Below are 24,503 nucleotides of genomic sequence, written 5' to 3' on the forward strand. Positions count from 1 at the left end.
ACACAGTTCACAAAATATAATGTAAATTCTTGCACTTGAGTAGAGTGCCTCATGAAAATGTCAAAAGTTTTCTTTTTTTTTTACACTTTTTTACGGAAGAAATTATATGCAATAATGATTTCTGCCTCCAGTGATTACACGGTGGATGATCCTCAGTTCTTTGCAATTTATGCAGCACTTCAGAAAAACAAACTGACTGAAGTATGCGCTTCAAGTAGAATAAATAAATAAAAGTAGGCCTCTCCTTGGGTACACCAACTAAATGTGTTTAACAGCTACAGTTACAGGCTAATTTGCAGATTAAAAATGTAGAATCCAATGGATACTCTTATGATATATATTAATATTTTATAATAATTTGATGACAGTGGTTCAAATTGTATTACCCAACTATATTTGCAAGAGTAGCAAATCCACCACAGTTACAGTAAGGTTTAGACCATCAGCAACAAATATAGTGTCATTATTTCACACCCAGTTAAATTCAAACATGTCTTTATCAGAGATTACTTAGACTGAGTTTGTGTCAGTCTTTCTGAAAATCTTTATCCACAACCTGTTTTATTTTGTTAATTTCATTGTATTTTATTAGCTTCTCTGTATCTCTAAATTATCAGTTATAAAAAACTGTAATGTTTGCTCTGAATGTAGGACAAGCTTGATCAGAATAAAAAACCTATAACCCTGATCTCCAAGGCTCGAATTGCACAATAATTTCTTCAGTTTTCAGTTGAAAGCTATGTGCTGATTGGACTCCAGAGATCAATCAGGAGAGTATATTTGTCACTGTCCACAAGTCAGACATGCAGCCATATCCATGCTGCTGCTGGAGTCAGCATCATGCAGAGCTGTGCCATATAGTTCTTAACAGAAAATCAGGTAAGATTCATTGACTGACTTGTACAGCACATTAATGGACGATTCAACTTACAGAATAGATTATATAAACACTGCTTGGTTTGATGTGTTTTAGCAGAGATGCATTAAATTGTGCATTTAACTTAGGAGGCAACATAAAAGTTCATCCTCTAATGTACAATATGTTATGATTTTCCTGTTTTTCAGGAGAAATTTTACACACTGAGGTCCGGAGGCCGTCCTCCAGCACGCAGCCTGTGGAGTTCAACTATGTCTTTTCTCAGGACTGTTTTAAACGACTCTGTCATCATTCATCCTCCAGGCTTCTACATCATCGGATTTCAGACGTTTCCCTACATCAGTGTCTACTTCATCTTTCTAGCGTTTGTTTATGCGGTTACAGTGCTGTTCAATTGTTTGGTGGTCTACATAATTGCCTTTAATCATTGTTTACACACTCCAAAGTTTTTGGCTGTGGTCAACCTGGCAGTAATCGATGTAATGCTAAATTCATGCACTATTCCCAGCATGATAAAGATATTTCTCATTAAGGACAATTTCATTCCATTCAACTTGTGTTTTGTACAAATGTTTTTTTACTACGCCTTTGGGACTCTGGAATCATACGCACTCGCCATTCTTGCCTATGACAGACTGATCGCAATATGTTTCCCTCTGCGTCAAAACTCAATCAACACACTGCAAAACATGTCTTGTATTGTCGGCCTGGCTTGGTGCTTTGGTCTGGGGATTATTGCGTTTGCAACAGGTATAATGACTCGACTGTCTTTTTGCAATTCTCTCAGAGTGTTCAGCTATTTCTGTGACTACGCCCCTGTGTTTAGACTCGCCTGTAATGATTACACTATGCAGTGGTCTGTGGGCTCTTTGCTGACTTTCTTGCTCCTTGTAGGACCCTTCACTTTTATTGTTCTGTCTTATGTCAGCATCCTGGTGACTGTGTTCAGGATGAAATCACTGGACAGTCGGGTCAAAGCTCTGGCCACTTGTGTTGAACACATTATCCTTGTGGCTGTATTTTACATTCCTCTCATTACCATTTTTACTATCGGCTTTTATTTGCGGCTTATTGACCCAGACCAGCGTGTGCTGAGCTTGTCGCTGGCCTCTTGCATCCCACCCTGTGTCAATCCTATTGTATATTCACTGAAAACCAAAGAGATAAAAACCAGAGCCCTGGCACTAGTGAGGAAAAATATAATTGGCACAGACCAACGCAGGATCAAACCTTGGAGGGTTAAGGAAACGTTGCAAAAAGTCTGGCTCTAAAGGTTTGTGCGGGTCAAATACCAAAACCCTGAGCTCTTTTCGTTATTATCTTTAGGTTTAATAAGGCTTTCGACATTATATATACTTTAACACTTAGACTGTAAAGGAGTTGCTTGCAAAACCGCTTGTTAAAATCGTCTGTTTTGTTCTATTTCCATTTCTGCAGTCATGTGATGTCGCTGTAGACGCTTTCGAAGGTTTTAAATAATCCTCCTCTCATCGATAGTGCTTTGCACACTTGTTGCATCCCATCTGCTAATTTTAATCAAGGTTATTCCACACGACGGGACAACTGCAGGCGAATTGGTGCAAATAGTTTTGGACATAGATGCATCATCTCCTGAGAAAAGAGCCGGTGCGGAACATACCACCGAAGATGGCTTTGAACCGACACTGGCGGAGAAGAGCACGTTTGCTTGAGAGGTTTGACATTAATCCAGATCGTTAAAGGCAGTTGGGTCTGCAGGTTTGTGTTCAAATATGGGATTTGTCTTCAGGTGTTTTGTGTGCCGTCTGTGGAAAGTCGAACGCTTGTGATGAGTTTTAATTATGACTTTAATTTACATTCCCGATTTAGTTTCCAAATTGTATCCCGCTTGAGTTGCTCAGTAATATTACAGGTCTCATTGATGAGATGATTCACCGTTGAAAACAGCTGAATTATTAATCTTTCAGATCAGTGAATCGTAGGACGCTTTCAGAGCAGCTTTCACCAGTTTGTGATTTGATGTGTCCTGATATCTGATGTTATGTGTTTTCCCCCTCAACGTAACAGGGAAGAGGTCTGAACTCAAAAGCACCTGAATAAATATCATATTGGTTAAATATTTAGTGGACTAAACATGTCATACGCCTGGACGTGAATTAAAATTAAGCTGATTTGTATGATTTGAGTCATGTCATGTTTTTGAATCAAATGTTAGACATTTTTTAAATAAAACTACAAAATGTACAATTATCTTACTCTTTTTTCTCTCTGGAAGATTTTCTGCATGTGTGAACAATTCGTTGTCTGTCCGAAAATGAATTCTCACTTCAATGGCTCAGTTTTGTCTGGGAAATAACAAAATGATCCACTATTTGAAACTTGCTAGGATAATGCAGTCAGCTTGTTCTTTAAGTTATTTTTTCCTTTAGTATTTGAAATTTTAATGACGGCTTTGAAGTTCTTTGCCTAAATGTTTGTTTATACTTTTTCATGTGTTATTTTTATCCGTCCAACTTTTAAACTGGGGGCTTTCATTAACTCAGTTATACCTGTGGGAATAAGTCTTGTAACAGAAACAAATTCTTTGTATTTCAATGAACATGACATGAAAATCTTCCTATACAGGTTATTGTCATCAAATGCACATACTATCACACGCTATCTTTATGGGGTTACAAATGTGAACATACACAGAACTTTGAAAGTTTCGTTGGCAATTTAAAAATACTGCGTATGGTCAGAAACTTTAGGCCACCGAATCTTTTGAATATATTCTGTGGTATGAAATTCCATAATTCCGATTATTTCTTCTGCCATTTCAACTTAAAGCTGTGTATATTCACTAACAGGTCGGCTACGACTTAAGCACTAAATAACTTCTTCGTCAGCTGTGTTCTCGCTATACAGCGGAACTGATGTCTGCATAGACGGAGGTATTTTATGGCTGCACTTCAGTCCGCTACTCAAATGTGTCCTCCACGTAACACTTACAACACCGACCGTGTGACTGGTTATGAAAAGTCCAGAGCCCTGCAGGTTATGGAAACTTAATTTTAAGTAAGTCGACGGAGGGAGTCGCTCGGAGAGAAATAAACAGGTGAGGACAATGAAATGAAACGTGGACATCTGTGTTGTCTGAACCTGTTTCCATAGTGTTAGGTAACATCTGAAGGAGTGTGTGGGGGTAGTGCTGCACTTGTGCGATATGCCACTGTTAAGTTTATTACATAAACTTAAAATAACTGTGATCCTGGCATGTGACATGTAAGTCCGTCAATGTGGCAGCCGGTCAAGCTGATTTTTAACTGTTCACGATTCATCATCATATTTTATAAGATCATATGTTTTGTATGTATTTAAATATTTTTCTGTAAAGTAACTGATTAACTTTAAAGCAGTTAAGTTATTAGACTAAGTACAGTGTCCTGGAGTTAAAGTGTAAAGTTGCATAAAATGGAAATATACAAGCAAAGTACAAATACCTTCTAATTGTACTTAAACCGTACAGTGCACACCTTGTATAAATGTACTTAAATTCCATCACTGCTGTTGTATCAAGATGCGGGACAAATTTATATTGCTAAAATGATATAATCATCACACACACACAAACCATAAAGACTCATAAAAGATAAGAAAATATGATTCAAAATGAAATACAACCTAATGCTACTGATAGGACATAGCAGTACCTTATGAAGTGTCTAAACCCCTCTCAAAATTCTCAAAATTGCCGTTTAGGGAATGTGTGTTAGATGACTACAGATTTCACAGCTGGAAATTTAGAGATAAATTTCACTGTTGAGAAGCCTGAACAACAAAGGCGTGCTGAAAGAGCAGCTACGATGTTTTGTAGTTGTTGAACTGAATTACAGCTTGTTTATATCTTGTGTTTTCCTCAGCAGACAGCCTGAGTTGGCACTGTACACTGAAACAGGATGGCGTCCCCTTCACCCCATGACCGCAGCCGGAGAGACGATGAGGATGACCCGGTTGAACGGATGATATCCCGCACTGGCTGTGCTGAACTACACTATGCTGTGCAAGAGTGCATGGCTGAACACCAGGACTGGCGAGCATGCCAAAACCAGGTCCAGACTTTCAAAGACTGCATGGTGAATTTCCAAAAGGCCCGGAAAGAACAGCTGATGAAGCAGCATCAGCCAACCTCCACTGAGTCTGCACCCAGCTGAACTTGCCAAAACCACACACATACACACACTGGCTGGGTTGTGTTCTGGACCTGCTTCACATGGTTGAGGTGGAATGACTCTACCTAATTTAATTATTTGTGATGAAAATAAAATATAAGCAGCTACATAAAATCCTGGCTTTGATTTTAAAGTGTGTGGTGGAGAACCCACTGATAAATGTGATGTATCGGTGTATCAGGGTCTTTTCATATCGGTTTATACATTACCAGAAACTGGAGTAACGACAAAGACATTTTTGAGGAAGGGAATTTTTCATTTGTATTTCCTGCTCCCAACATATCTTGTTCACTGCTGTTTAAAAAAAACATTTTTTTTGTACGTGGAAGTCAGTGATTCAAAGACCTTTAGAATTATGAACTTTAGATAACAAAAAACTAAATGCAGAACAGTTTGATATAAGAGTGTGTGAGAACTCAGACTTGTCACCTAAGTGGAGAGAACTTTCTTCTGCAGTTTTAACTTTAATTTTGAAGTTTTAATTATTGAACTTATTAGGTGCGAAAGATTAATTAGTGTGAAGTTCAAACAGTAAAAGGTTTGTTTGTCACAGTAAAGGTCATTAACCAGCATTCTCTGGTGACGGCTTTACAAATTGGGCCCATTAGAGCCACGGCCTGTTTAATGATGGATGTAGCTTTGTGGTGTCAGGCGTGCTGTGTGTGCTTGTGTGTGCATCCCTTGTGGAAGTCGAGCAATTGTCCTCCCTCACACTCTCAGAAACACACGCAATAACTGCAAACAGAATTTGTAGTAACAAAAATTATACATCTTTTATGAATATTTACATCTTTTCAATCCCATTCTTACAAAAAGGTGTATACTATCATTATAGAGAAGGCCACAAATGCTTGACACCATAATATAAGATAAAGTAATTTTGTCATGTTTGTTAAATTTAAGTATTAACGTGTATTTTGGCTGAGGTTTTGTGAGGCCAACTCAGCTGTCAGGTTACATGTATCTCTGGTTATACTCATTAAATCGTTCAAAACGATAATTAGATGTTTATTTTGAGCATGTGTGAAGTTCAGTGACAGTAAGCTATAACCCTGCTCTCCATGGATCAAATTAACGTCATTAATAGGGAAAAATGACTTTTCACTGTATCAAAGGGAAACTTGTCTCTGGAGGTCAGTGAGGAAAATATATCTTCCACTGCCCACGAGTCAGACGTGCCTGCTGTGTTTGGACGTAGCATCAAACAGAGCTGCTACTAAACAATCCTTAACAGAGCATCAGGTATGAAAAATTTTATTTTATATATTTTTATTTATGTATTATTACTTTTTGGGGTACTTAGTATATGTTTTAACTTACTGAGAATATCTTTTATAGATATCTTTATATGTATAAAGGAGTAAAGTACAATATGACGTGATTTCTTTAGCTTTTACACAGAGGCCGTCCTCCAGCACGCAGCCTGTGGAGTTCAACTATGTCTTTTCTCAGGACTGTTTTAAACGACTCTGTCATCATTCATCCTCCAGGCTTCTATATCATCGGATTTCAGACGTTTCCCTACATCAGTGTCTACTTCATCTTTCTAGCGTTTGTTTATGCGGTTACAGTGCTGTTCAATTGTTTGGTGATCTACATAATTGCCTTTAATCATTGTTTACACACTCCAAAGTTTTTGGCTGTGGTCAACCTGGCAGTAATTGATGTAATCCTAAACTCATGCACTATTCCCAGCATGATAAAGATATTTCTTATTAAGGATAACTTCATTCCATTCAACTTGTGTTTTGTGCAGATTTATGTATATTATACATTTGCATCACTCGAATCTTATGCACTCGCCATACTTGCCTATGACAGATTGATTGCAATATGTTTCCCTCTGCGTCAAAACTCAATCAACTCACTGCAAAACATGTCTTGTATTGTCGGCCTGACTTGGTGCTTTGCTCTGGGTGTAACAGCATTTTCAACAGGTATAATGACTCGACTGTCTTTTTGCAATTCTCTCAGAGTGTTCAGCTATTTCTGTGACTACGCCCCTGTGTTTAGACTCGCCTGTAATGATTACTCATTACAGTGGTCTGCAGCTTCCTTTCTCACAGTTTTGATCCTCGGAGGACCCTTTGTATTCATTGTTCTGTCTTATGTCAGCATCCTGGTGACAGTGTTCAGGATGAAATCACTGGACAGTAGGGTCAAAGCTCTGTCCACTTGTGTTGAACATATCATCCTTGTCGCTGTATTTTACATTCCTCTTCTTGTCATTTTCACAATCGGGTTTTATCTGAGAGCCATTGACCCCGACCAGCGTGTGCTGAGCCTGTCACTGGCCTCTTGCATCCCACCCTGCATCAATCCTATTGTATATTCACTGAAAACTAAAGAGATAAAAATCCGAGCCCTGGCACTAGTGAGGAAAAATAAAATTCGTTCACACCTACCAACAAAAAAGCGAAGCTTAGAGGGTTAACAAAACACAGAAAGAATTTAGGGACAACATGTTAGACGTTGAACTGTGTATAATCTTATAGTTTCTGTAAATGGAAAGGTGCCAAATGGGTCACTAGTTTGGTTTAACAATGAGGTCCTCAGTGTCAAGAAACCTATGAACAGGGTACTACACTATTTAATTTTACAATGTTTATGTAACATCTAGCTGTAGCAGTGTTTCATTCCATTCCAAAGACATTATATTTATTCTGAATATCCTGATCATTCTGGGTCAGTGTGATATAACTGTAAATAAAGCATCATTATGTCATTAAAAAATCATTTCGCTCATGAGTAATACTTTGCACACTGATTGCGCCACATACAGGCCTACAGTACGTGCTCTGGCCTTTTTTGTTGGGGTTATCTCCTACAAAGGTTTATGGTTATGTAAACATTCAGAGAAATCATTTTGGAGAAACTGACCGAGAAAATAAAATGGAAAAGTAGCGTAGCTCCACTGGGCACTCTTCAGGCCCCTGCTACTCCTCACACCCCACTGAAGACAGTTTTGGGGAGACTCCCCACGTGTTAGCGAGACTACAAATGATTCTCAACACGAGAAATTCTAAAAGGATTTTGTTAATTGTTTATACAGGTTTCTCAAATTTCAAGCTATTTCAGCTGGTCACTAATGTCACGTTTAACTGATGAGACAAGTCACTGGTAAAAACAAGCAATTGAATGATCAATCTATGGGGAAGTACAGTTAGAATCAGACTTCAGAGCAAATGATGATGTATATTTAAGGAGCGCAGTTTACAACTTCAATAATTCAACATGTTCCTTTAGGATTTTAGTCATTTTCAGTGTTTTGAAATAAAATGACCTGGCTGTCAATATAGTTGTTAAAAGAAGAAAATAAACTTTTTTTTTAAGTATCCTTCACCTCATTTTCTACATTAAATGTGTGAAGTTTCACAGCTGTTTTAGGTCTGTTTGCATGTCCGGTACATGCTAAGTGTTCTTTGAATTAAATGGAAGCTTCACAAAACCAATATTGGGCACTTCCACCTATTTCCCTCAGGTTTTTAACTGTTTTCATTCTTGAAGGAAAAGGTGCAAGTGAGATTAATTAGTCAAAATTTCAAACCTTAAAAGGTTTATTTGTTACAGACAAGGTCATTAAACAAAATTCTCTAGCGATGGCATCACATCTTGAACTCATTAAAATGATTTTGTTTTGGATCACAGTGGCCTGTTTAATGATAAATGCATCCTCAGAGATGTTATGCATCATTTTGCACTGTTTACTTTGTGCATACCAAGTTCTCAAAGGTGTGGTAGGAATCAAACCTGGCATTTGTGCACTTTGATTAAGTTACATTCAACAAGTTAATGTTATGGTGGAGCCTGAGGGATACATGAGACCATTCAGTCCAATGATTACAGAGAGGTAAAGATCATTGGCACAGTCACAAAAGCAAGTAATGGACACATTATAATCCAGTTCTTTAACCACTGTACAGCTCAAACATTGCTGGTACAGCTGACTTTGCCAAAGGAAGGACTTTGTCATATCTAACTGAATTACTGTCACTACTACAACACTATGCCTCTACCATGACCTATTTGTTTGTATTTTATTTTTATCTACATGTAGATAACATGTACACATGTGAATGCACAGTAACCTAGCCTTTAGGAGGAGTGGTGAGATGATCACACTCATTAAATCATAATTCAAAACAATACAATAGTGGACACAGACTCAGACTAAAGAATGGTATTATGATGAGTGCCTGCCCTCCAGTGGGCTTATGTGTATAGTGCAAGCTGAACCATAAGTGATAGTCATTACTTTATACTTACAACACTGCATGGTCTACTGCTGCATTTGAAAAATTAGAAATTGTAATATCCAACAAAGAAATAAGATCCACTAACTGCCAAAGGATATATGAGACAATCTGTCCGTCAACTCCTCTGCTGCAGATTTAATATTCCTAGTTCACGTATATGCTTTAATTATCAGTCCAAATATGTCTTCCATGAAGCAATACCATAAGTGAGCGTTATGAAAAGCTCAATAACTGCCTAAATCACTGTTTAATAAATCCATGCCTAAAACAACTTTTTGCTGCCGTCCTGTAACAGTTAGTTAACCCAGCTGTTCACAGCAGCCTGGCACAGTTTAGCCTTTCCCTGATGGACCTTCATACGTCATCACTGCCTTTAGTGCTACTTCAATCAGCCCACTCAACACAGGCATTCAATGCTCATCAGATTATGTTAACACAATATTGAAAGTATCAACTCACCAGAGGGACGGTGAACGTCTTGGTGAGCGTCTCAGTGATCTGTCAGGAATACCTTTTTAAAAAAGGGCAATTTTTAAGTCACGTACCACAAACAAGTGCAGGTGTTTACATTCAATATAAATACAACACAATAAAATTGTTAAAATTCTATGTTAAAATCCAAGAAACAATTAATTTCCTCTTCACTCACCGACTAAAGTGCTGGTGCTTAAAACAGGGTGTGGCACGAATATGTTCATTGCTTGTACCTGAAAATACAGAGCAAATTCAATGCTATCAGTGATAAAGTAAATAAACACTATGGCATCAGAACTTTTCTAAACAAAGTGACTCACAACACAGGATAAAATAATTAAATCAGTAAGCATCATAAAACACATAAAAATGAGACTACAAGAAATTTATGTTATTATTAATTATTATTATTATTATTATTATTAATAATATATTATTAATATTATTATTAATATTATAATATTAATATTTATGGTTTTAGAGTTGAACCATGAGATCCTGTCCCACATCAGTGAGCCTCACATTCTTCAACCATGCTGTTGAACCTCAAAGCTTCCAAGAACTGAAATTCAAGATGTATGGGAAGGGAAGTGGTCGGACATGAATTCTTAATTACTATGACACAGATCACAACCATAATCAAAGCTTTACTCCTGATTTTATTTTCACTGATCTCACACATATACACTGAAAACCGTCTTGTTCTCACAAACAGAGAAGGAAGAGGCAGGATGAACCATTCTACAGCTCCTTTAACACCAAATATTACTGATTACCTTTCAGTCTCCTATCACAACTGTATGTATAGACAGGGGACTGACAGCTAAATAACTAATATAGCTACTGATATAACTGCTATTGTGACACAGCAAGCCACCATACTGTATTTTAGAATCCAGTCAAGGACAAGTACAAACCACTAGATGGTGCAAGCCTAACAGAACTGAAGTTTTGAACAAAGAGCCTCTTTTGTTCAAAACTGTTTACATCATGTGGCTAGTCATTAGTTCACCAAGCTTCATCCAAAAAAAAAAAAAAAAAAAAAAAAAACAGTTGCACTTTGACAAAGTGTTATTAGACAAGGCACAAGACACCTTCCTTTTAAGCATCTTGTTTTGGTGAAATAAATATTATTCATGCTATGTAGGGTGATTAAATGTGCCACTGTGAGCCTGGTGGCCTGTGTTATGTATTCATCCATTATGGGCACAGTAAAATTTGGACCTAACATGAAACTGGTTGAATGAAACAGGAGTTGATGGCTAACTGATGATACAGAATGGTGATCAAAAGAATGAACTGATTCAACCAAAGCAGCAGTTCCATTTAAGGATGATATTTGTTTAATTGGATAAATGAAGACAGTGATTAGTGAGAACAGTATTCCTGACTCTGACTTATTAAAATAAATGACATAACAATTTTTATAAATAGCTATAAGGTTACACACTTCGTATAGAAGTTGGCATTTTGGGCCTTCAGACATTGGTCTACAAAAGTGATGATGTCAGCAACATATATCATTTTGGAAATTATTGTTATATATAATATGGATATAAAATATGATTCAACCATTTATCTGGTCTGGAGTTTAGTTTCCCTGATGGTGACTCACAGCTGAGCTGTATCACCAGTGTTTTCTTCACATCAGACCCATGTTTGTTGCTCCTATCTGTTCTGTGCGTTTTCTAGAACTAATTGTTAAAGCATCAGTTTAGTTCCCAAATTACAAAAACTTCTTTTCTCATTTTATCATAGCAATGACAAATGACAAGGTACCAAAAAATACACATTTAAAAAAAAGAAAAGAGAAATTATAATGTTTTTCCAAAGTTAGTAATGAAAGTTGATCAAGCAAAAACATAAAAAACAAAAAACAATTATATAATGTAATGTCCATAGCAGTGAAAAGAGTTCATCATTTTGTGGCTGTGTTTCTAAGTTTATTTCTTTTGCAAAGTTTCCTGATAGAGTTCAGCACTTCCTCTGTCTTTAAAGAATATACAATAGGATTCAGCAAAGCTGGTATGGTGTGTGTCAAAGAGGAGTTTATGATCCTGGCATTAGGATGAATGTAGGAGGCCACTGCAGCTATGTTGGTGCCCACAATTGGTAGGAAGAAAATAGCTACAAGGATCAGGTGAGAAGTACAAGTTTTCAATGCTTTGAGTCGTTCCTCTGCTGATGCAATCCTGCTCAGTGCTATGGAAATGCTAACATATGTGAGCGCAATCAATATAAGAGGAAAACAGATTAGTATAATGAAAATAATCCATGCCATTATGTTATTTAAAGACGTGTCATTGCAGGCCAGACGATAGACTGGTGCATGATCACAGAAAAAGCTTTTTACCACCACAGATCCACAGAAGGAGAGGCGATCAATAAGTCCAACAGTTAACACTAACACACTCAGTAAAAAAAGCCACATACACAACAGCATTGCAGCAATAGCTGGTTTAGTTACAATACTGTGGTACCTCAAAGGGAAGCAAATAGCTATAAATCTGTCATATGCCATAATGACAAGTGTCCACGACTGCACACTTGCAAATATGAAAACAAAGAACATATAACTTAAACAAGCCTCATAGAGAATGTATCTCCTGTTGAACAAAAACGTGTCCAAGAGTTTTGGGATGAGAGAGGTGCTCTCACACAAATCTGTCAAAGCCAGGTTGAACACAATCATGTACTTAGGCGTATGGAGAGTCTTGACCAGGTAGATAACTGAGAGAAGGAGGACATTCCCAAGAACAGTCAGGATATAGACGAAACACAGGAAGACATAGTAATACTTCACATGAGGGATGTTGGAAAACCCACTGAGGTAGAAATGTGCAGGACGAAAAAATGTGACATTAAATGTAGGAGCAGCTTTCTCTTCTGAGCCCATTATGAATGTTTGATTCCCTGGATGTAAAAAGAAACAATAACAGAATATATAATAAAGAACAACAGCTGACTGATTGGACTGTAACCAAATTCACCTCCAACAACATCAAGTGTGCAGAGCACAAAAGTGTCTGTGAGAGGGGTGTCATTTATATTGTGTCCCTCTCATTGTGGGACAGTTGAAATGAAGGTGGCTGTGTCACATGGTCAAGAATTACATACTGATTTACTTCACTGAGTAATTGTCTCATAGTTTATGTCACTGATGTGCTGATGCAATCGACTCGTTCACTGTTGACTGCAGGATACTGAATTATCCCTTAATGGCACAGTGTAGAAACAGAACAAAATTAAAACACATTCCACAAATTATAAACCATAATTTGTTATTTTTTTAAAAAGATTTAAAATAAATACACCATAAAAAATTCAGGTGCTGTGGTTTTTCAGAAGTCATCCTGAACCAAAAATGTCAACCTTATGGTGAAAAGAAAGGAAAAGTCAATCTTCCGGGAATCATGAATGTCTATACAAAAGAGAGATATATTTATTATTCTGGACCAAAGTGGTGGACTGACCGACTGGCTGGTTGACACTGCAATACATAGGCCACACTGCTAGCATGACTAACCAAGTATTTAGGTTAAAAGCAGAAGGGATTCATGTTCAAACACAGTGGAAACACTGTGACACAATACCCTGCAATACTGTGCATCAGTGGTGCTCAAACTAGGGGACGTCCCCCCTTGAGGGGGCATAGAGCCACTGAACAGGAAGCGTGGATAACCAGGAGAAAAATATGGAGAGAAACTGAGTTGAACATGAGGCCATCTTGCAATTGGATCAAACAAGCAACATGGCCTGTCAACATGCTGACGTTCTAACTCATGAATACTCAGCAGTAATAAATGTACTGAGTACTCATGGGTCGGACCAAACCATCGCCTAATTCGGCCTTCATTTGATCTCAGCTACAAACCTGGAATGTTTCATGACACCATCCTGCACAGTTGTGATGCTGAGGCATTAACTACATTTTTCCACATAGAGACAGACACATAAACATCTGCCAGATTACTCAGAACCAGCTCTTTGGTAGTTCCCACTACAGCAGGTGTCACCAGGACCACATTATCACATGATGACACACATACATACCCACAAGGAAAAAACAATACCAGCTCTGCTGTTGCAGCTGGTAATGAATATGAATTGTGTAGCTTTCTGATGATATCACTCTGACCATTTTAACTTGGATCCTATTTTACTTGTTGCCTCCCCGACCTTTGTTAATGATTGATCAACATTGTGTGTGTGTTGGTGGGACTTTTTTGAGGGTGACGTTTTTGTGAAAGCAGCAGCTGAGCATTACTATTGTTAACAACATAGTGTGGTGCAAATCTGAAATAAAGATTGCTGAAGCAAATCCTTGTCTTTGAGTATTTTATTATAAATGAACAAACCTTTGCAAAGGGGTCAGAACACTGAATAGAGTCTGCAATGTCTGACAAAGAAGGCTTCCCCTGAATACACTCTTATACTGTATGTCAATGTGAGGAAGAAAAAAAGGAGTGTAAGCAAAGTCTGCTGAGAGCAGGGAGGGCAGGATAAGGCTGCTACGGCTGCATACACACTAGTTCCATGGCTACATTCGCAATCACAGAGGTGCAAAAAGAAAAAAACATTTTAAATCATGTGTTCCAGTCGTGCAGGAACATCACGTTACCTAAGAACATTATAATGCTGGTAAAATTCCATTACAATGAGTGAAATCCCTGATTTCATTTTGCAGGGAACATCGTTAAATGGCTCCTGCAACAGCAAAATATAATAAATTACCAGAAATCACAGAACAGCCACAATTTAAAACTGTAGCACTTATTAGTAAGAACTTAATAATAGAAAGTCACAAAACAAAATTATGCAATTCTAACACTCTGTTCTGTAGCATTACAGCAGCTATACAGGCTTCATCTTTTTGGATGAGGTTATATTGCTAAGTCTATTTCTTTTGCAAAGTTTCCTGATAGAGTTCAGCACTTCCTCTGTCTTTAAAGAATATACAATAGGATTCAGGAAAGCTGGTATGGTGTGTGTCAAAGAGGAGTTTATGATCCTGGCATTAGGATGAATGTAGGAGGTCACTGCAGCTATGTTGGTGCCCACAATTGGTAGGAAGAAAATAGCTACAAGGATCAGGTGAGAAGTACAAGTTTTCAATGCTTTGAGTCGTTCCTCTGCTGATGCAATCCTGCTCAGTGCTATGGAAATGCTAACATATGTGAATGCAATCAATATAAGAGGAAAACAAATTAGTATAATGAAAAGAATCCATGCCATTATGTTATTTAAAGACGTGTCATTGCAGGCCAGACGATAGACTGGTGCATGATCACAGAAAAAGCTTTTTACCACCACAGATCCACAGAAGGAGAGGCGATCAATAAGTCAAACAGTTAACACTAACAGACTCAATAAAAAAATCCACATAAACAGCAGCATTGCAGCAATAGCTGGTTTAGTTACAATACTGTGGTACCTCAAAGGGAAGCAAATAGCAATAAATCTGTCATATGCCATAGTGACAAGTGTCCACGACTGCACACTTGCAAATATGAAAACAAAGAACATATAACTTAAACAAGCCTCATAGAGAATGTATTTCCTGTTGAACAAAAATGTGTCCAAGAGTTTTGGGATGAGAGAGGTGCTCCCACACAAATCTGCCAAAGCCAGGTTGAACACAATCATGTACTTAGGCGTATGAAGAGTCTTGACCAGGTAGATAACTGAGAGAAGGAGGACATTCCCAAGAACAGTCAGGATATAGACGAAACACAGGAAGACATAGTAATACTTCACATGAGGAATGTTGGAAAACCCACTGAGATAGAAATTTGCAGGACGAAAAAATGTGACATTAAATTTAGGAGCAGCTTTCTCTTCTGAGCCCATTATGAATGTTTGATTCCTTGGATGTAAAAAGAAACAATAACAGAATATATAATAAAGAACAACAGCTGACTGATTGGACTGTTGTAACCAAATTCACCTCCAACAACATCAAGTGTGCAGAGCACGAAAGTGTCTGTGAGAGAGGTGTCATTTATATTGTGTCCCTCTCATTGTGGGACAGTTGAAATGCTGGTGGCTGTGTCACATGGTCAAGAATTATGTACTGATTTACTTCACTGAGTAACTGTCTCATAGTTTATGTCACTGATGTGCTGATGCAATCGACTGAATTATCCCTTAATGGCACAGTGTAGAAACAGGACAAAATTAAAACACACGCCACAAATTATAAACCATAATCAGTTATTTTTTAAAAAAGATTAAAAATAAATACACCATAAAAATTCAGGTGCTGTGGTTTTTCAGAAGTCATCCCGAACCAAAAATGTCAACCTCATGGTGAAAAGAAAGGAAAAGTCAATCTTCTGGGAATCATGAATGTCTATACAAAAGAGAGATATATTTATTATTCTGGACCAAAGTGGTGGACTGACCGACTGGCTGGCTGACACGTCAATACATAGGCCACACTGCTAGCACGGCTAACCAAGTATTTAGGTTAAAAGCAGAAGGGATTCATGTTCAAACACAGTGGAAACACTGTGACACAATACCCTGCAATACTGTGTATCAGTGGTGCTCAAACTAGGGGACGTCCCCCCTCGAGGGGGCTTAGAGCCACTGAACAGGAAGCGTGGATAACCAGGAGAAAAATATGGAGTGAAACTGAGTTGAACAAGAGATCATCTTGCAATTGGATCAAACAAGCAACATGGCCTGTCAACATGCTGACGTTCTAACTCATGAATACTCAGCAGTAATAAATGTACTGAGTACTCATGGGTCGGACCAAACCATCGCCTAATTCTGCCTTCATTTGATCTCAGCTACAAACCTGGAATGTTTCATGACACCATCCTGCACAGTTGTGATGCTGAGGCATTAACTAAAATTTTCCACATAGAGACAGACACATAAACATCTGCCAGATTACTCAGAACCAGCTCTCTGGTAGTTCCCACTACAGCAGGTGTCACCAGGACCACATTATCACATGATGACACACATACATACCCACAAGGAAAAAACAATACCAGCTCTGCTGTTGCAGCTGGTAATGAATATGAATTGTGTAGCTTTCTGATGATACCACTCTGACCATTTCAACTTGGATCCTAGTTTACTTGTTGCCTCCCTGACCTTTGTTAATGATTGATCAACATTGTGTGTGTGTTGGTGGGACTTTTTTGAGGGTGACGTTTTTGTGAAAGCAGCAGCTGAGCATTACTATTGTTAACAACATAGTGTGGTGCAAATCTGAAATAAAGATTGCTGAAGCAAATCCTTGTCTTTGAGTATTTTATTATAAATGAACAAACCTTTGCAAAGGGGTCAGAACACTGAATAGAGTCTGCAATGTCTGACAAAGAAGGCTTCCCCTGAATACACTCTTATACTGTATGTCAATGTAAGGAAGAAAAAAGGGAGTGTAAGCAAAGTGCTGAGAGCAGGGAGGGCAGGATAAGGCTGCTACGGCTGCATACACACTAGTTCCATGGCTACATTCGCAATCACAGAGGTGCAAAAAGAAAAAACATTTTAAATCATGTGTTCCAGTCATGCAGGAACATCACGTTACCTAAGAACATTATAATGCTGGTAAAATTCCATTACAATGAGTGAAATCCCTGATTTCATTTTGCAGGGAACATCGTTAAATGGCTCCTGCAACAGCAAAATATAATAAGTTACCAGAAATCACAGAACAGCTACAATTTAAAACTGTAGCACTTATTAGTAAGAACTTTATAGTAGAAAGTCACAAAACAAAATTAGGCAATTCTAACACTGTTCTGTAGCATTACTGCAGCGATACAGGCTTCATCTTTTTGGATGAGGTTATATTGCTAAGTCTATTTCTTTTGCAAAGTTTCCTGATAGAGTTCAGCACTTCCTCTGTCTTTAAAGAATATACAATAGGATTCAGCAAAGCAGGTATGGTGTGTGTCAAAGAGGAGTTTATGATCCTGGCATTAGGATGAATGTAGGAGGTCACTGCAGCTATGTTGGTGCCCACAATGGGTAGGAAGAAAATAGCTACAAGGATCAGGTGAGAAGTACAAGTTTTCAATGCTTTGAGTCGTTCCTCTGCTGATGCAATCCTGCTCAGTGCTATGGAAATGCTAACATATGTGAGCCCAATCAATATAAGAGGAAAACAGAGTAGTATAGCGAAAGCAATCCATGCCATTATGTTATTTAAAGACGTGTCATTGCAGGCCAGACGATAGACTGGTGCATGATCACAGAAAAAGCTTTTTACCTCCACAGATCCACAGAAGGAGAGGCGATCAATAAGTCCAACAGTTAACACTAACAGACTCAATAAAAAAATCCACATAAACAGCAGCATTGCAGCAATAGCTGGTTTAGTTACAATACTGTGGTACCTCAAAGGGAAGCAAATAGCAACAAATCTGTCATAAGCCATAGTGACAAGTGTCCACAACTGCACACTTGCAAATATCAAAACAAAGAACATAGAACTTAAACAAGCCTCATAGAGAATGTATCTCCTGTTGAACAAAAATGTGTCCAAGAGTTTTGGGATGAGAGCGGTGCTCCCACACAAATCTGCCAAAGCCAGGTTGAACACAATCATGTACTTAGGCGTATGAAGAGTCTTGACCAGGTAGATAACTGAGATAAGGAGGACATTCCCAAGAACAGTCAGGATATAGACGAAACACAGGAAGACATAGTAATACTTCACATGAGGAATGTTGGAAAACCCACTGAGATAGAAATTTGCAGGACGAAAAAATGTGGCATTAAATTTAGGAGCAGCTTTCTCTTCTGAGCCCATTATGAATGTTTGATTCCCTGGATGTAAAAAGAAACAATAACAAAATATATAATAAAGAACAACAGCTGACTGATTGGACTGTTGTAACCAAACTCACCTCCAACAACATCAAGTGTGCAGAGCACAAAAGTGTCTGAGAGAGAGGTGTCATTTATATTGTGTCCCTCTCATTGTGGGACAGTTGAAATGAAGGTGGCTGTGTCACATGGTCATGAATTACATACTGATTTACTTCACTGAGTAATTGTCTCATAGTTTATGTCACTGATGTGCTGATGCAATCGACTCATTCACCGTTCTGAATTATCCCTTAATGGCACAGTGTAGAAACAGGACAAAATTAAAACACATTCCACAAATTATAAACCATAATTAGTTTTTCTTTTATAAAAAAAGATTAAAAATAAATACACCATAAAATATCAGGTGCTGTGGTTAATCAGAAGTCATCCTGAGCCAAAAATGTCAACCTCATGGTGAAGCGAGAGGAAAAGTCAGAGGATCATTAAAATCAGGAGGCTTCATCCTCTGGGAATCATGAGTGTCTATACAAAAGAGAGATGTATTTATTAATCTGGACCAAAGTAGTGGACTGACAGACTGGCTGGCTGACACGTCAATACATAGGCCACACTGCTAGCATGGCTAACCAAGTATTTAGGTTAAAAACAGAAGGGATTCATGTTCAAACACAGTGGAAACACTGTGACACAATACCCTGCAATACTGTGCATCAATGGTGCTCAAACTAGGGGACGTCCCCCCTCGAGGGGGCATAGAGCCACTGAACGGGAAGCATGGATAACCAGGAGAAAAATATGGAGTGAAACTGAGTTGAACATGAGGCCATCTTGCAATTGGATCAAACAAGCAACAAGGCCTGTCAACATGCTGACGTTCTAACTCATGAATACTCAGCAGTAATAAATGTACTGAGTACTCATGGGTCGGACCAAACCATCGCCTAATTCGGCCTTCATTTGATCTCAGCTTCAAACCTGTAATGTTTCATGACACCATCCTGCACAGTTGTGATGCTGAGGCATGAACTAAATTTTTCCACATAGAGACAGACATATAAACATCTATTTTACATGTTGCCTCCCCTACCTTTGTTAATAATTGATAAACATTGTGTGTGTGTTGGTGGGACTTTTTTGAGGGTGACGTTTTTGTGAAAGCAGCAGCTGAGCATTACTATTGTTAACAACATAGTGTGGTGCACATCTAAAATAAAGATTGTTGAGGAAAATCCCTGTGTTTGTGTATTTTATTATAAATGAACAAACCTTTGCAAAAGGGGTCAGAACACTGGATAGAGTCTGCAATGTCTGACAAAGAAGGCTTCCCTTGAATACACTCTTATACTGTATGTCAATGTGAGGAAGAAAAAAAGGAGTGTAAGCAAAGTCTGCTGAGAGCAGGGAGGGCAGGATAAGGCTGCTACGGCTGCATACACACTAGTTCCATGGCTACATTCGCAATTACAGAGGTGCTAAAAGGAAAAAAACATTTAAATCATGTGTTCCAGTCGTGCAGGAACATCAGGTTACCTAAGAACATTATAATGCTGGTAAAATTCCATTACAATGAGTGAAATCCCTGATTTCATTTTGCAGGGAACATCGTTAAATGGCTCCTGCAACAGCAAAATACAATAAATTACCAGAAGTCACAGAACAGCCACAATTTAAAACTGTAGCGCTTATTAGTAAGAACTTTATAGTAGAAAGTCACAAAACAAAATTAGGCAATTCTAACACTCTGTACTGTGGCATTACAGCAGCTATACAGGCTTCATCTTTTTGGATGAGGTTATATTGCTAAGTCTGTTTCTTTTGCAAAGTTTTCTGATAGAGTTCAGCACTTCCTCTGTCTTTAAAGAATATATAATAGGATTCAGCAAAGCTGGTATGGTGTGTGTCAAAGAGGAGTTTATGATCCTGGCATTAGGATGAAGGTTGGAGGTCATTGCAGCTATGTTGGTGCCCACAATTGGTAGGAATAAAATAGCTACAAGGATCAGGTGAGAAGTACAAGTTTTCAATGCTTTGAGTCGTTCCTCTGCTGATGCAATCCTGCTCAGTGCTATGGAAATGCTAACATATGTGAGCGCAATCAATATGAGAGGAAAACAGAGTATTATAGTGAAAGCAGTCCATGCCATTATATAATTTAAAGACTTGTCATTGCAGGCCAGATGATAGACTGGTCCATGGTCACAGAAAAAGCTTTTTACCACCACAGATCCACAGAAGGAGAGGCGATCAATAAGTCCAACAGTAAATGCTAACATACTCAGTAAAAAAACCCATATACACAACAGCATTGCAGCAATAGCTGGTTTGGTCACAATACTGTGGTACCTCAAAGGGAAGCAAATAGCAATAAATCTGTCATATGCCATAATGACAAGTGTCCATGACTGCACACTTGCAAAGAACAAAACAAAGAACATAGAACTTAAACAAGCTTCATAGAGAATGTATCTCCTGTTGAACAAAAATGTGTCCAAGAGTTTTGGGATGAGAGCGGTGCTCCCACACAAATCTGCCAAAGCCAGGTTGAACACAATCATGTACTTAGGCGTATGAAGAGTCTTGACCAGGTAGATAACTGAGATAAGGAGGACATTCCCAAAAACAGTCAGGATATAGACAAAACACAGGAAGACAAAGTAAATCTTCACATGAGGAATGTTGGAAAACCCACTGAGATAGAAATTTGCAGGACGAAAAAATGTGACATTAAATTTAGGAGCAGCTTTCTCTTCTGAGCCCATTATGAATGTTTGATTCCCTGGATGTAAAAAGAAACAATAACAGAATATAAAATAAAGAACAACAGCTGACTGATTGGACTGTTGTAACCAAACTCACCTCCAACAACATCAAGTGTGCAGAGCACGAAAGTGTCTGAGAGAGAGGTGTCATTTATATTGTGTCCCTCTCATTGTGGAACAGTTGAAATGCAGGTGGCTGTGTCACATGGTCATGAATTACATACTGATTTACTTCACTGGGTAAGTGTCTCATAGTTTATGTCACTGATGTGCTGATGCAATCGACTCATTCACCGTTCTGAATTATCCCTTAATGGCACAGTGTAGAAACAGGACAAAATTAAAACACATTCCACAAATTATAAACCATAATTTGTTATTTTTTTTTAACGATTAAAAATAAATACACCATAAAAAATTCAGGTGCTGTGGTTTTTCAGAAGTCATCCTGAACCAAAAATGTCAACCTCATGGTGAAAAGAAAGGAAAAGTCAATCTTCCGGGAATCATGAATGTCTATACAAAAGAGAGATATATTTATTATTCTGGACCAAAGTGGTGGACTGACCGACTGGCTGGTTGACACTGCAATACATAGGCCACACTGCTAGCATGGCTAACCAAGTATTTAGGTTAAAAGCAGAAGGGATTCATGTTCAAACACAGTGGAAATACTGTGACACAATACCCTGCAATACTGTGTATCAGTGGTGCTCAAACTAGGGGACGTCCCCCCTTGAGGGGGCATAGAGCCACTGAACAGGAAGCGTGGATAACCAGGAGAAAAATATGGAGAGAAACTGAGTTGAACATGAGGCCATCTTGCAATTGGATCAAACAAGCAACAAGGCCTGTCAACATGCTGACGTTCCAACTCATGAGTACTGAGCAGTAATAACAGTACTGAGTACTCATGGGTCGGACCAAACCATCGCCTAATTCGGCCTTCATTTGATCTCAGCTACAAACCTGTAATGTTTCATGACACCATCCTGCACAGTTGTGATGCTGAGGCATGAACTAAATTTTTCCACATAGAGACAGACACATAAACATCTGCCAGATTACTCAGAACCAGCTCTTTGGTAGTTCCCACTACAGCAGGTGTCACCAGGACCACATTATCTCGTGATGACACACATACATATCCACAAGGAGAAAACAATACCAGCTCTGCTGTTGCAGCTGGTAATGAATATGAATTGTGTAGCTTTCTGATGATACCACTCTGACCATTTCAACTTGGATCCTATTTTACTTGTTGCCTCCCCGACCTTTGTTAATGATTGATAAACATTGTGTGTGTGTTGGTGGGACTTTTTTGAGGGTGACGTTTTTGTGAAAGCAGCAGCTGAGCATTACTATTGTTAACAACATAGTGTGGTGCACATCTAAAATAAAGATTGTTGAGGAAAATCCCTGTGTTTGTGTATTTTATTATAAATGAACAAACCTTTGCAAAGGGGTCAGAACACTGGATAGAGTCTGCAATGTCTGACAAAGAAGGCTTCCCCTGATTACACTCTTATACTGTATGTCAATGTGAGGAAGAAAAAAAGGAGTGTAAGCAAAGTCTGCTGAGAGCAGGGAGGGCAGGATAAGGCTGCTACGGCTGCGTACACACTAGTTCCACGGCTACATTCACAATTACAGAGGTGCAAAAAGGAAAAAAACATTTAAATCATGTGTTCCAGTCATGCAGGAACATCACGTTACCTAAGAACATTATAATGCTGGTAAAATTCCATTACAATGAGTGAAATCCCTGATTTCATTTTGCAGGGAACATCGTTAAATGGCTCCTGCAACAGCAAAATACAATAAATTACCAGAAGTCACAGAACAGCCACAATTTAAAACTGTAGCACTTATTAGTAAGAACTTTATAGTAGAAAGTCACAAAACAAAATTAGGCAATTCTAACACTCTGTACTGTGGCATTACAGCAGCGATACAGGCTTCACCTTTTTGGATGAGGTTATATTGCTAAGTCTATTTCTTTTGCAAAGCTTCCTGATAGAGTTCAGCACTTCCTCTGTCTTTAAAGAATATATAATAGGATTCAGCAAAGCTGGTATGGTGTGTGTCAAAGAGGAGTTTATGATCCTGGCATTAGGATGAAGGTTGGAGGCTGCAGCTATGTTGGTGCCCACAATTGGTAGGAATAAAATAGCTACAAGGATCAGGTGAGAAGTACAAGTTTTCAGTGCTTTGAGTCGTTCCTCTGCTGATGCAATCCTGCTCAGTGCTATGGAAATGGAAACATATGTGAGCGCAATCAATATGAGAGGAAAACAGAGTATTATAGTGAAAGCAGTCCATGCCATTATATAATTTAAAGACTTGTCATTGCAGGCCAGATGATAGACTGGTCCATGGTCACAGAAAAAGCTTTTTACCACCACAGATCCACAGAAGGAGAGGCGATCAATAAGTCCAACAGTAAATGCTAACATACTCAGTAAAAAAAACCATATAAACAGCAGCATTGCAGCAATAGCTGGTTTAGTTACAATGCTGTGGTACCTCAAAGGGAAGCAAATAGCAATAAATCTGTCATATGCCATAATGACAAGTGTCCATGACTGCACACTTGCAAAGAACAAAACAAAGAACATAGAACTTAAACAAGCCTCATAGAGAATGTATCTCCTGTTGAACAAAAATGTGTCCAAGAGTTTTGGGATGAGAGCGGTGCTCCCACACAAATCTGCCAAAGCCAGGTTGAACACAATCATGTACTTAGGCGTATGAAGAGTCTTGACCAGGTAGATAACTGAGAGAAGGAGGACATTCCCAAAAACAGTCAGGATATAGACGAAACACAGGAAGACATAGTAAATCTTCACATGAGGAATGTTGGAAAACCCACTGAGATAGAAATTTGCAGGACGAAAAAATGTGACATTAAATGTAGGAGCAGCTTTCTCTTCTGAGCCCATTATGAATGTTTGATTCCCTGGATGTAAAAAGAAACAATAACAAAATATATAATAAAGAACAACAGCTGACTGATTGGACTGTTGTAACCAAACTCACCTCCAACAACATCAAGTGTGCAGAGCACAAAAGTGTCTGAGAGAGAGGTGTCATTTATATTGTGTCCCTCTCATTGTGGGACATTTGAAATGCAGGTGGCTGTGTCACA

The 24,503-nt window shown here is 38.4% G+C and overlaps 6 protein-coding genes and 2 pseudogenes across 7 annotated transcripts; 3 read left to right on the top strand and 5 right to left on the bottom strand.

Annotated features, from left to right (window-relative positions):
• Positions 1 to 1,096: 1,096 nt before the first annotated feature.
• LOC121190299 (olfactory receptor 1M1-like) lies at positions 1,097 to 2,148 on the top strand. The gene has a single exon (XM_041050927.1). It carries the CDS (start codon positions 1,129 to 1,131, stop codon positions 2,146 to 2,148), a length of 1,020 nt encoding a protein of 339 aa, XP_040906861.1. The 5' UTR covers positions 1,097 to 1,128.
• Positions 2,149 to 3,818: 1,670 nt separating this feature from the next.
• On the top strand, positions 3,819 to 5,181 carry LOC121191226 (cytochrome c oxidase assembly factor 4 homolog, mitochondrial). 2 transcript variants are annotated; one of them, XM_041052375.1, is made up of 2 exons: positions 3,819 to 3,953; positions 4,759 to 5,181. In XM_041052375.1, the coding sequence occupies exon 2, from the start codon at positions 4,795 to 4,797 to the stop codon at positions 5,047 to 5,049; it is 255 nt and encodes an 84-aa protein (XP_040908309.1). In that variant the 5' UTR covers positions 3,819 to 3,953; positions 4,759 to 4,794; the 3' UTR covers positions 5,050 to 5,181. The 2 variants fall into 2 exon arrangements, with proteins under 2 accessions (XP_040908309.1, XP_040908310.1); XM_041052376.1 differs by having other exon boundaries at positions 3,830 to 3,953; positions 4,762 to 5,181.
• A 513-nt stretch (positions 5,182 to 5,694) lies between these two features.
• Positions 5,695 to 7,493, top strand: LOC121190300 (annotated as a pseudogene).
• Positions 7,494 to 11,715: 4,222 nt separating this feature from the next.
• LOC121191225 (olfactory receptor 1496-like) lies at positions 11,716 to 12,693 on the bottom strand. The gene has a single exon (XM_041052373.1). The coding sequence runs from the start codon at positions 12,691 to 12,693 to the stop codon at positions 11,716 to 11,718; it is 978 nt and encodes a 325-aa protein (XP_040908307.1).
• Positions 12,694 to 14,651: 1,958 nt separating this feature from the next.
• Positions 14,652 to 15,647, bottom strand: LOC121190301 (annotated as a pseudogene).
• A 1,921-nt stretch (positions 15,648 to 17,568) lies between these two features.
• LOC121190302 (olfactory receptor 1-like) lies at positions 17,569 to 18,573 on the bottom strand. The gene has a single exon (XM_041050929.1). It carries the CDS (start codon positions 18,571 to 18,573, stop codon positions 17,569 to 17,571), a length of 1,005 nt encoding a protein of 334 aa, XP_040906863.1.
• A 1,786-nt stretch (positions 18,574 to 20,359) lies between these two features.
• LOC121190303 (olfactory receptor 1-like) lies at positions 20,360 to 21,355 on the bottom strand. Its single transcript, XM_041050930.1, has one exon. The coding sequence runs from the start codon at positions 21,353 to 21,355 to the stop codon at positions 20,360 to 20,362; it is 996 nt and encodes a 331-aa protein (XP_040906864.1).
• A 1,940-nt stretch (positions 21,356 to 23,295) lies between these two features.
• On the bottom strand, positions 23,296 to 24,297 carry LOC121190689 (olfactory receptor 1-like). The gene has a single exon (XM_041051626.1). The coding sequence runs from the start codon at positions 24,295 to 24,297 to the stop codon at positions 23,296 to 23,298; it is 1,002 nt and encodes a 333-aa protein (XP_040907560.1).
• Positions 24,298 to 24,503: the final 206 nt, after the last annotated feature.

The sequence above is a fragment of the Toxotes jaculatrix genome, chromosome 12 (genome assembly GCF_017976425.1).
Source record: "Toxotes jaculatrix isolate fToxJac2 chromosome 12, fToxJac2.pri, whole genome shotgun sequence".
In the NCBI taxonomy this organism is placed as follows: Eukaryota; Metazoa; Chordata; class Actinopteri; family Toxotidae; genus Toxotes; species Toxotes jaculatrix.

Excerpts from the sequence above, each read along its gene's own strand:
- LOC121190299 (XM_041050927.1), top strand. The coding sequence starts at position 1,129 with ATGTCTTTTCTCAGGACTGTTTTAAACGACTCTGTCATCATTCATCCT.
- LOC121191226 (XM_041052375.1), top strand. The coding sequence starts at position 4,795 with ATGGCGTCCCCTTCACCCCATGACCGCAGCCGGAGAGACGATGAGGAT.
- LOC121191225 (XM_041052373.1), bottom strand. The coding sequence starts at position 12,693 with ATGGGCTCAGAAGAGAAAGCTGCTCCTACATTTAATGTCACATTTTTT.
- LOC121190302 (XM_041050929.1), bottom strand. The coding sequence starts at position 18,573 with ATGGGCTCAGAAGAGAAAGCTGCTCCTAAATTTAATGCCACATTTTTT.
- LOC121190303 (XM_041050930.1), bottom strand. The coding sequence starts at position 21,355 with ATGGGCTCAGAAGAGAAAGCTGCTCCTAAATTTAATGTCACATTTTTT.
- LOC121190689 (XM_041051626.1), bottom strand. The coding sequence starts at position 24,297 with ATGGGCTCAGAAGAGAAAGCTGCTCCTACATTTAATGTCACATTTTTT.